Raw genomic sequence first — 12,637 nt, 5'->3', positions numbered from 1 at the left:
ATGTGCATACATCTGTATCTATATGTATTTATCTATCTAGAGAGCAGTCGGTTGGTTTTTTTGTTCATTTTCTGTGGCATGAACTAATCTCCTTACCAGAGTTAAATTAGCATATTTTCTTGCTTGCTTCTCAGTCAACAACCTTTCCCTGTTATAAATGGTTTGCATTTTGTTACTAAAATTATACTTTAACTCATTTAAAAATATTTATTGAGTGCTTACTAAATATAGGCACTATTCCAGGCATGGGGATAGAACAGAAAAAAGATAAATGGGAAGCCGGTCCTGATGGCCTAGCTGTTAAAGTTTGCCGCATTCTGCTTCTGCAGCTCGGGTTCAGCTCCTGGGCGTGGAACCACATCACTCATCTATCTGTGGCCATGCTGTGGTGGCAGCTCACATAGAAGAACCAGAAGAACTTACAACTATACAAAACTATGTACTGGAGCTTTGGGGGGGGGAGAAAGGAAGAAAAGTGGAGGAAGATTGGCAACAGATGTTAGCTTAGAGTGAATCTTCCCCTGCAAAAAAAAAAAAAAAGATAAATGGAATTATTGCCTTCCTGGAGGTATGTTATTATTGGACAGTCCAGTGAGGAAGACAAACAATAACATATTAAGCATGCAAACATGTCAGGTGGTGATGCGCTATGAGGGGCAATCAAGCTGAGCTGAGGGGACAGAGAGTAACCAGAGCAGTGCATGGCTGTTTTGTTCAGGGTGGTTTGGGAAGTCTCTTTAATAAGGGAGTTTTGAGGGGGAAAGACTTGAGGGAACAACCTCCCAAATGAGGAAGTACAAGGGCAAAGGCCCTGAAGAGGATGCCTGCAAAATGTGGTTGAGGAAAACCAAGGAGGCCAAGTGAGGCTGGACTAGAGAGAAAGAGGGGGAGAAGAGGTGGGACCCAGGAGCCAGGTCGTGTAGGACCTCACAGGACTTGGTGAGGACTAGAGTTTACTAGTGAACTAAATGAGATGGGGAACTGTGTAGAGTTTTGAGCAGAGGAGTGATGGGATAGGAATTAAATTTCAAGGGACAACTTTGCTTACTCTTTGGTGAATAGACCATGGATGAGCACGGGTATAAATAGAGACACCAGGCAGAAGGCCTTTGCAAATAATCTCAGTGAGATGTGACAATGGTTGGGATAACAGTGGTGGAAGGAGTGAAGAGTGGTCAAGTTCTGGATATATTGCAAAGGTAGAGCTGACCACGATCATTTGCAGATACATCAACCATTTGCTGATGATGGTTCGGATGTGGGATATAAGAGAAAAGAATCAAGCATGACTACTTGAGTGTTCAGCATGAGCAACTGGTAGGAGGAAGTTTTCATTAACTGACATGGAAATACTGCTCTGGGCAGGGGTGGAACATATTAAGTATGAGGTCCCTAGTAGACATATAGGTGGAGATGCAGCGTAGGTCACTGCAGAGAGTATATGATCTGGAGCGGAGGGGAGAGCTTAGGGCTGCAGGTAAATTTAGGAGCATTAGCAAAGAGATGTAAAATGATGAAACTGGACGAAATCGACTGGTGACCGAGGGAGACAGAGAAAAGTAGAAGCCGGAGGACTGAACCTCAGGGTCATCTGCACTTAAAGTCCGGGAAGATGAGAAGGAAAGAGAAGCCACTTGGGTAGAATGAGAAACAAAGAGAGAGTTTTCAATAGTCACTACTTTCACCAACAAACAAACAGTCTGAAACTAATTTTTACAGGTAAATTCCAAACTTCATTTTTATCAACTCGTTTTCATAAGACAAAAGTGTGGGTGAATTGTCTCCCAATGGATTGTAACTTCAAGTTTTGTATTCTCAAAGTTAATTTGCAGCTTTCCAGCTTCAATTGGGAATTTAAAAAGTGTAATTAAAGGAGGAAATGCATTCTGGGTTTATAATTAAAATAGGTGCCAATGTTATTAGGCTGCAGGCTAGTTATTTAAAGAAAGGATTAATGAATTAGATTTCAGTTATGAAAGAAGTAACTGAAAAAGTCTTATGGATGACTATTAGACGTTTCACAAGCTTTTGAAAACATTCTATTTTTCCAGTTAGGATTCTGCTCTCATCACCAAATCTAAAGTCCCATCAGCTCTCTTAGATTGTATCACCAAAGGTCTTCCACTGGATTCGGTTACTGACTTTTCAGTGTATTCTAGAAGATAAAGAATATCTTCAAGAAAGGAAATTTTTTTAACACTTTCCAGTACTTTCTTCCAATAAGAGCTATATGTGATGTCTTGGTTTAGGGGTCCCTCAAAAGCAGATCCTGAGATAAGGATTTGGGAGCAAGTAGTGTATTTTGGGAGGTGATTCCAGGAATAGAGGTGAACGAGTGGGAAAATCAGATAGCGAAGGGAGGAGAACCATTCCAGAGAGCGTTAATGGGGTCACTGCCCTGGGAAACTTGGGCCCTCAGAGAGACTGGGTGGAATCATCTCTTGTCTCTCATTGGTTTGGGTTGCTCCCTGCACTTGCAGCGTCTCCTGAATGGTTTTGTGGCCACAGAATGCCTGCAAGCAGAGGTCCAGGTGCTTGAGGTAGGGTACCATCCGTATGTGAGTGACCTATCTATGGAAGCTGCTGGTGACCTCCAGGTGACTGAGGGGAAGTGGGTGGGACATCAGTATTGACTTCTACGGATGGGCGCCTTTTAAAAAGGCCTTCTGTACCCAGAGGGCTGCACCCTACACGGCAATACAACAATCTCCTGTGGCAAATAAACTGAATGTTTCTGAACGCAACGTTACATTTAGAGCCAAAGGTACTAATAGATAGTTCACAAAAAAGGGAAAGGAACCACAGAAGGAGTCTTTCTGAAGAGTAATACAATTTTACCTCAAACTGGCAAAGGTATGTTTAAGCGCTAATACTCAATGCTGTGAAAAGTGCAGTAATCCTGGCATTTTCATACAACATGCATGTTGTATGAAAGTGTAATTGAGCCAGCCCCTTTACATTTTCTCAATATGTTCTTATCTTCTGACCCAGCAATTTTGCTTCCAGGAATTTATACAAAGGCCACACTCAGAGATACAGACAAAATAGTCAGCAATGTTATTTAAACTAGGAATGGAGGGGTGAGGGTGGGAAGTGGTCCTCTTAGATGTCTAACAATAGGAAAGAGGTTAAGTTACTATGCTACATTCATAGGATAGAACATTACTTCGCTATTTGACTGAGCTTTACAAATAACAATGGAGTGGAAAATAATTATGAATGTTTAGTAATGTTTAGTGAAAAGGAATACAAATCAAGATAGAAAATTTTAAAATACGTTGAAAAGAAGTCAGAGTAAAGACACCAAAATATTAATGTTGACAACCACAAAAGTTGATTTAAGTGTGATTTTTACTTTCTTCATACTCCTCTTTTCTGACTAGAGCATGTATTACTTTTACAGTAAAAGTGATATTTAAAATACTTTTAGGACACATTAACAGTTTCATTTAAAGGAATGCTCAGTACTCTCGTTTCTAATATTAATGTTTTGTATATTGACAGATGTCTCAATCATTCGACTCAGGAAAACCTCTTACTAGTAAAGAAAATATACTGGTAAGGATAGTAATATTTTATAAATGTTGGATATTTAATGTGGATAATTTTTGAGTCATTTCAGTCTATTGCGTAGATATAATCTTTGTTTTTGAAAATCTGCTATGTAACTTGTTCTCCTGTTTCTAATAATAGGGTTTTATCTTAAAGTGCTGAGGCCAGAAATAGGATTGGAGCCAAACCGATCTGGTTATCAGATTGGGCAAATATCAGTTATTGCGCCTAAATTTTTCAATTACACATCTTCAGTTTGTTTATCTAGACATGTCAATTGTCTAACTTGGACATTTATTTTCACTACCTAGATGGTAACTTTGTAAGAAAAGGCTTTTGTATATTTTGCAATAGCCCACTTGTTCAATACTGCTTTTACTTGTAGCCTTTTCTGCAGTCTTGAGACTGTGACTCAGCCAATGCTTTGGAAGGTTTTCTTTTAATTTTTAAATATTTTTATTGAGATGTACTTGACATATAACATTGTGTAAGCTGAACGGGTACAAGTGTTGATTTGATACGTTTCTGTGTTGCAATAATCTTACCACCGTAGCATTAGCTAGTGGAAGGTTTTCATATGACATTTTCATGAGCAACTCCTCTAACTTTCCCAATATTTTTTTACAAAGAGAGGACTAGGCTGCCCATCTCAGTCCGTTTGTTCTTGTCCAGAATTGAATGCTTGGGATTTAAGCTTTTGATCACCTAATGGCATTTGAATATCTTGAAATCATTTTTAAAATTCTTAGGAATGTCAGTAGTCTGTCCACTAGAAAGTGCTAGAGTGGAAGCCATGGTGCAACTGCTGTTGAAGGGAGTTACAGGTGGGTGAGGGGCTCATACAACCGGGTGACAGTTAATGCACACAGACGGACATTTTATTTCTTAAAATGCTAGGGAGCAGCATTCTGTTTCATTAAGTAAGGCGTTTATTTTTATTAAATAATTTTGAGAGACATTTCCTCAAAATTGTTTTACTTTTGTCTTCCACAGTTTTGATAGGAATATATCCACCTTTCATTGAACGTAATCTTTTCTCTTGTTATTCATTTGATTCCAGAAACTTCACTTTTAATTGTGCTTCAGAGGATTCATTGTTTTTGCCTTAAAATTTGTTTTAATTTATAAGCAAGTTGCCTGAAATAAAAGAACTGGTATTAGGAAAATATAAACACGTATTCATACTTCATTTTAGCATTCCAAGATCTTGGGATGTTTAAGAAAATTTCTTTCTTTCCAATCATAAATGCCAGGGTCTTCTAAAAACACTTCTTTAAGGAGTGGTTTAGGCTACAGAAGGACTGCCTGATCATTTCTTTTTAAACAAAAAGACACTGACAGTATAATGGAAAACCAATTTCTATTAGCCAGTTAATTAAAACAGAGCTGTTGGTCTGCTTATGACTCTTCGGATTACACTTTATATTTCTGTATAGAGGGAGAGAAAGGAGTGTTAAACAGCATTACTAGTTAATCTTCTTTTGATCCTCAAGTGTTTGTGTGTAATTGTCAAGGCTCATTAAATCATTGTTTGTTGTGGGGAGAAAAGACAAGGGGAAACTTTCTCCTCTACCCGATCCTCCCAACCGCTCTGCAATTTCTTCTCTGGGTGGGGAATGTCAGCCATCTTCTTGGCACAGCCGTTTGATACCAACACAGGCTCCATGCTGCTCTGTGTCTGGCTCTTCTGCATGGATCAATTTCCACCCTCCAGAAGAGGTTAAGAAAGGAGAATGAACAATAGCAACAGACCTCCCCACTGCCAACTTTGCCTCAAACTCTCCCACACAATGAGAGTTTGCTTTTTTAGTTCATCTAAGGCACATAGTTTCCTTCTTTTCTAGAATACATAGCCCCGCCATCTGCCTTTTATATTAACTCAACAAATATTCAATAAGAGCCTATCATGTGCAAGGCATTATTCTAGTGCTGTCAAATAAATACATCAGTCACTCAACGGTACACACAAATTCCAAGCCCTCAGGGGAGACTAGTAATAAACAATATATATAAGTAAACATTATAAATAAGTAAATTATGCAGTATGTTAGAAGGTGTACCATGCTATGGGGAAAATAAATCCAGCAGCAGGTAAAGGGGATTGGGAGCATGGGGCTAAGTTGGGGCTCTCAATTTTAAGTCGTATGATCAGGTTAGTCTTCACTGAGGTGACATTTTTGAACAGACCTGAAGTAGGTAAAGGAGCAAGTCATATGCAATCTGGAAAAGGAAGAATCTGGGAAAAGGGTACAGTGAGTTCAAAGGCCCTGGGGCAGGATTGCTGAGCTTGGTGAGGGGCATCTTGGCCAGTGTGGCTAGAGCACTGAGAAGGATAAGAGAACTGTAGGAGACAAGGTCAGAGAGGTAATAGGGGGCCAGTTTGAGAAGAGCCTTATAGGGCCTTTGTAACTTAGGACTTAGGTCCTTACTCTGAACAAAATGGGGACCACTGGAGAGTTTAGAGCAGAGGTGGCCTGATCTACTCATGTTTTAAAGGGATCACTTTAGCTAATCTGTTGAGCCTGCTGTGTGCTGGGTACTGTTCCACTGCTATCAATCAGATACATCAGTCAATCAACAGTACAGACAAATTCCCAGCCCTCACAGAGCTTATCTCTGTGTGTGTGTGTGTGGTTGGGGAAGCCTAGGAATACAGTTTTGTACATGTTGACTTTGAGATGTCTGTTAGACATCCCACTGGAGGAATTGAGTCAGAGGTTGATAATATGGGTCAAGTTCAGAAAAGAGATTGGAGCTAGAGAGAAAAACTTGGGATTTCATCAGTATTTAGATGAAATTAAAACCGTGAGACTGATTAAGATTGCTTAAGGAGAGAGAGTGGAGAGAGAAGAGCATGGAGTCCTGGGACACTCCAATATTAAGAGATTTGGGAGAAGAGGAGGAACCAACAAAGAAGACTGAAAAGGAGTGGCCAATGGGATTGGAAAAAACCAAGGCAAAGTGATGACTTGAAAGCCAAGGGAAGAAGCATTTTTAGAATAGGGAATGATGAATAGAGACAAATTTTGCTCATGAATCAAGTACCATAATTCATTGAGTCTTAAACATGCATTTCCCCCCCACATTTGACAGCTCTGCCATTAGAATGCATTTTACAGTTGAGGTCGTATAAAATACTAGTGGCATATAAAATAATTGTGTCTTAGATTAAAAGACACATGTCATGTAAGGACTGAGAATTGAACATTGGATTTAGCCCAGTGTAAGCCATTGGTGACCTTGACCAAAGAGTTTCAATGTAGGGATGGAGTGGGTTTAAAACCGAATGAGAGAATTTGGAATTTTGACAATTCTTTAGGGCATTGCTGTAAAGGGAAGTGAGAATTAGGGTGATAGCTGGAGAGGGAAGTCAGAGTATGGAGAGTTTTTGGTTTTTTGAGACAGAGGAGAAGATAGCATGGCTGTGTGCTGATGGGAATGTCTCTGTAGAAAGGGAACATTTATGCTGTAGGAGAGAATGGCTGAGTAGACCAGTGGGGACAGGATCCATGGCCTAAGTGGCAGGAAGGAAGGCAGAGTGGTGGGGCAGATGCTTGGGTATATGGAAGGGATGGAGCTGTGGGGTCTGTGGACACTACTTTGACTGCTTCAGTTTTCTCTGTTCAGTAGAGGAAGGAAGGTAATCAGCTGGGAGGCGGTTCGGGGAGGAAGGGTTAGAATTCAGAAACGAGAAGAGTGCGAAACGGTTGTCGAGGAGAGAAGGAAAGCGAATGGCCTGGGAACATGTAGGATGATGACCAGGCAGCACCGAGGTTTGGTCAGGAATTTAAAGTGGGACCACTTAGCAGGATTGCATGATTTTCTCCAGCCTTCTTCAACTGCCCCCAGAGGTTCAGATTGGATTTTACCAGGGCTAGGATTTTGCCGAGGAAGTGTGCACGCACGGAAGAGGGGTCGGGGAACGAGGTAGAGTTCGAATGATTGAGCGTGCCGTTGAAGCTGGGTAGGGAGCTTGCTTGTCCACCCATTTCCCCCCATGGCTGTCCTAGGAGCTCTCATTTACTCACGCTGAAGCAGAGCGGCTGGTGTGCTTGGCTAATGAGCTTTTGCAGTTTCTCTATTTTGATAAGGTTCCCCTCCCTGGCTCTCAGCACCAAGGTTGCTCTCATTATGCGGCATGGCTGGGCTCATGAGGCACAGGTCACAAATTGTCACACATTGGTGGGGAATGGCAGAAACACTGTGTAACTACTGGGATAGTTCTGACATTATGTGTCTCTCTCAATAGACCTTCTATTTACGGTACCTCATGTCCATCTCTGTATTCCTTTATCCAACACCAAATGGGAAATGCAAAAGGGGACTGAAGCTAATGATATCTCAAAACAATATTTTACTAATTTGCTTTTTTCATTATTTTAGGCACTTGATGAATTAATAAGTAAAGACTCGCCTGTAATTCTGCTTACAATTGGCCAACAACATCTCTTAAATAAGTTTTCTTTCGTTAAAGCATACTTTTTCATAAATGTGGCTGCAACAATAAATTGTGTCCCAGAAAATACAGTGAAAACAGTCCACCACAGCCTTGTTTCTCAGAGGAGTAGAGCAAACCTCACAACCTTGAAAGGTAATCTTTTATTTTTTGCTTGCTTCTCTTTTTCCTGCCTTTCCCTAACTATTTGGCATTCCACTCCCAATAATCTATATGAACAAACTAGTACATATTCTTCCGTATTTTTCTCTGAGCTCACCTAATGACACACATATGTGCTTATGTCTAGGTATGTTCATATCCATATCCATCCATGTATAGCCATATTCATACACTTTTTCATATACATACGTACAAAATAGGATTTGTCATGTGTTTACAAAATGGTATATTTTACATTTTCCTGCATCTTGCATTTCTCATGCAGAAAAACCTCACTGAAACCACTCTGAGTCAACTGCTTCGCTTTGGTCCACTGTGCTGGCTGTGTAGTCATCTACACTGTGAATATCCCATGGTTTATTTAACCATTCCTCAACTGACATGCAGTTACTTTGTTTCAAGCAAACAGTGCTGAAGCGCTACATATCCTTATAATATAGTATATACTTCTATAGGATAAGATACCCGTGGATGGGATTTATGGGTCATGGTATATATGGATTTTTCAAATGTATTAGATGTTGCCTTAAAAATAGTTGTTTTTCACCATTAAGTATGATGTTAACTGTGGGTTTCTCATAGATGTCCTTTATCAGGTAGAGGAATTTCTATTCTGTTCTTAGTTTGTTGAGTAATTTTATCACGAAAAGGTGTTGGATTTTATTAAATGCCTTTTCTGCATCTATTAAGACGATTATATGGCTTTTGTTTTTTATTCTATTGATATAATGCATTACATTAGTTGATTTTTGAGTGTTTAACCAACCTTGCTTTCTTGGGATAAATTCCCAAGGCCATGGTGTATAATTCTTTTTATACGTTGATATATCCTGTCAGTATTTTGTTTAGGATTTTTGCATCTATATTCATAAGAGCTGTTGGCGTGTAGTTTTCTTTTCTTGTGCTGTCTTTGTCTAGTTTTGGTATCAGAGTAATCTTGGTCCCTGTCATAAAAGGTAAGTTTTATTGTTATTCAGGTATGATGAGGCCAGCAAATCAGGAGATGACTGCCGTTGGAAACATAGTTTGTTATTTCCTCCCAAGAGGAGGGGCATGCCACGACATGGGAGGGCCATACAGGGCAGGGTCACGCAGGAGGCTGGGGGAGCATTGATGAAAACGTGGGTCAAACTCTTCCTCGGGTCTCTCGCCTTCTGATACTCATCCCAGGGTGCTCCATACCCATCTCCAGGCATTCATTTTCTATCTGTGTCTCTCTCACTTTCCCCCTTAGCGGAGAAGACCCAGTCCCAGATCTGGGACTTTCCCAATGCTCAAGCCCTCTCTCATCCTCAGCTGACCCCTAGCTCCAGAGCCTCCTAATTTAGGAGAAGAGCCAGCCAGGTTGGAGTTGGAAAAAGAGAGGGAGTCAGGTGTGCTCAGTCCCATGTTATTCTAGACTCCCTCTTCCCGCTGACAGTCTCTTTGGGTGGGTAATTTTGGCAGTAATTTCCAGTCAAATGATGATGAGTAGTTTTTCTCTCTCCTCTGTAGTCTAGAAGCCATGTTTACTAAAGCAGAAAAAGTCTGTGATCTGAGTTCTCTCACTTCTCCTCGGCTCAGAATAAGCGCTGGCCTCAGATGGTGGGTGGGTATGCTGAGAGATTTGAGGATTGTGCTGTTCCCATGGTCTCACTCTCTGCTCTTAAGTGTGAGGGGCTTGTGCAAATCAGCAGAACTGTGGCTTCCAAGGAGATCTTATTGAAATATTATAAGCATCTGGAAGACCTAAAATACTGTGAGGACCTTAAGGGGTCCTTGGATCCCAAGGGAGGAGCTACTACTTTATATCAGTAGCTGATAACTTAGAAACATTGAAAAGCATCACTGAGCATCCATAAGATCTTTTCAGAATGGTCTGATTTGTTGTAAGCATCAGCCGCAGTCTTCTAATGTGTGATATTTAGGGACCATTCCATAAAGCAATATGCTTCTAATTAACGTTGTGGTTGTTTTTTTAACATTAAATTTAAGGATGGTTTCCCAACTAATGACGAGTTTTATAAAATAGAATTAATATTTAAACTAATCACAGATATCCTTGGTTTTACCAAAATTTTTTATCTTATAGATCTATGTTTAAAGGAGGAAGTAAACTCAGTTTATCAGCTTCCAAAAATGAAAGATGACTTAACCCTTAGCACACTAAAGGTAAATTTGAGAATTTTTTCAATTTGTAGCATATCAGTTACCAAAATGCCCACTTTTAGGCCCTGGACAGGCCCACTGTCAGGGTTTGCTTTCTCTTGGGAGACCAGGTATGTTTTCTTGCGTAAGCATGGGGTGGGGCAGAGATGAAGTCTACTCCCCATGAGAAAAGTGGAGGCCCAGAGGGTCCGACTTTGACTATACAACCCGATGAAGGCACTGTGGAAAATATGATTCATTACTTGATGGGATTTGAGTATTCATGCCCTGTTTCACATTTCCTAATAATAACAGCGATCACAATAGCAAGAACAGCAGCCACCACTTCTTCAGTGCTTACTACATGATGGGCACTTTGCATAATTATTTAGTTTTCACAACTCTATGATGTTGGTATTAATCTTTTTGGAACTAGGTTGTGCTGAACCGTGAGTAAATTGAGGCTTAGACAGTAAGAAATTCACTAAGGCCATACAACTAATAAACTATGGATCATGTTCTCAACCATTATACTAAATTACCCTAGCACTTATATAATATTTACTGCTCTGTACAAACAAGTTTTTAGAGACCTGTACTTTGATATATAGGTTGGTCCTTTTCTCTTTTGCCATGTTAAGTTGCTATTTACTGTTGACCATCTTCTGTAAAATCTTATTATCTTCACATTACCATTTGAGTGACCATAGTTTATTTTGAAATACAGTAGATTCTCATTGTTCACAGATTCAGTATTTGCTAATTTGGCTACCTGCTAAAATTAATTTGTCACCTCAAAATCAATACTCGTGGCTCTTTTGTGGTCATTTGCAGAGCATGGAAAAATATGAGTTACGCAACACGCACGTTCCCGACTGTTGAACCAGGCAATGTTCTTTTTTGTTTCCACTTTCATACCATAAGCAAGTATCCTTTTCATGGTCTATTTATTGCCACTTTTTTTTTTTTTTTTGCATTTTTGTGCTTTTCTTTTGGTGGTGATTTCACTGTTTGAAATGGTCCCTACGTGTAGGGCTGTGTGCTGTTTAGTGCTCCTAAGTGCAAGAAGGCTGTGATGTGCCTTATGCAGAAAATGTGTGTTAAATAAGCTTCAGGCAGGCATGTATAATAGAGCCATGGGCTGTGAGTTCAAGGTTAATGAGTCTACTATATATTAAATGATGTGTCTTTAAATATAAACACACATTAAACAAGGTTATGTATTGATTGGTTGACAAAAGTATTGTGACCAGAGGCTCGCAGGAATCTATCCCTGTGTTTCCACTAGGAACAATGGCTCAGGATTTGCTAATTCAGTGTTTGCAGCAACTTTGTAGAATGTAACTATTGTGAATAATGAGCATCGCCTGTGTGTACAATAAAAAGTAACCGTTGTACAGGCTTATTCTGGCCATTACTTTCCTTTCCATTCTTTGTTCTCTTTTTCTGTTCGATGAGCTCTTTTCTCTAATGTTTATATTCAAATTTCCTTTTTGGTCTTCCATTTATTGTTACTTTTCAGTACATGAAAAATATTCGATGAATAAGAAGGAGACATTATTTGTATTATTTCTGAACTTACGTGATTGTGTGGTGTTCTTCCTTTAGTCAGTTCTACTGATGGAAGCTGAAGACCAGCTAAACCTCCTTGTGTCAGAGATGGAGCATCCAGGCCACAAGAACCTCGCTCAGTGTTCTGTTGGCGAGCTGGAGATTGTGGTGGAGGCCAGGCTTCAGCTCGCGGCAATTGCCCTGCAGAGACACTGGGCGGCATACAGGTAAGTCTCTTCATGCACAGAATAGAGTTTCTTCCTCACCCTAATTTGTCAGAGGGAAAGGGTTTGAAAGCAAGGAGATCCATTGGGAAGCTATTCTAATAAGGAGAAAGATGTTAGTAGTTCTGACCAGGGTGGTAGCACTGGAGGGAGTGATAAGTAATTGGATGCTGGGTATATTTTGAAGGTAGAGCCATTAGAATTTGCTGATGCATTGGATGTAGAGTTGTGAGAAAAAGAGAGGACTTAAAAGAGAAGTTGTCACTAACCAAAATGGGAAGGACTGTGGAGTGCAGCTCATTTAGGGGAAAGAGCAGGAGTGAAATTTTGGACATGTTTAGATTGAGATGTCCCTTTGATGTACAATTGAAGATGTCGAATATTTTTGGAGTCTTTGGAGTATGGACAGTATTTAGAGCCTTTTTGCTGAATGAGCTTCATAAGGAAATGTGAGTAGATGGAAGAAAGAAAAGGACCAAGGACTGAGCCTGGGCTTGGTACTCTAACTTTACGAGACTGGGGAGTAAATGAGGAACCAGCAAAGGAGATTGAAGAGAAGTAGCCA

General features: G+C 40.1%; 1 protein-coding gene across 9 annotated transcripts in view; it reads left to right on the top strand.

Annotated features, from left to right (window-relative positions):
- The window catches only part of CFAP54 (cilia and flagella associated protein 54), a 298,057-nt gene that overhangs the window by 183,338 nt on the left and 102,082 nt on the right, over positions 1-12,637 (top strand). For all 9 annotated transcript variants that reach the window (XM_046646604.1, XM_046646603.1, XM_046646606.1 and 6 more), the window contains 4 exons: positions 3,505-3,558; positions 7,936-8,143; positions 10,242-10,321; positions 11,906-12,075. In XM_046646604.1, coding sequence (XP_046502560.1) covers positions 3,505-3,558; positions 7,936-8,143; positions 10,242-10,321; positions 11,906-12,075 — 512 coding nt within the window. The remainder of the gene's footprint in view (positions 1-3,504; positions 3,559-7,935; positions 8,144-10,241; positions 10,322-11,905; positions 12,076-12,637) is intronic.

Source organism: Equus quagga, chromosome 19 (genome assembly GCF_021613505.1).
Source record: "Equus quagga isolate Etosha38 chromosome 19, UCLA_HA_Equagga_1.0, whole genome shotgun sequence".
Lineage (NCBI taxonomy): Eukaryota > Metazoa > Chordata > Mammalia > Perissodactyla > Equidae > Equus > Equus quagga.
The sequence above is the reverse complement of the archived record's forward strand: the minus strand, read 5'-3'. Positions and strand labels throughout refer to the sequence as shown.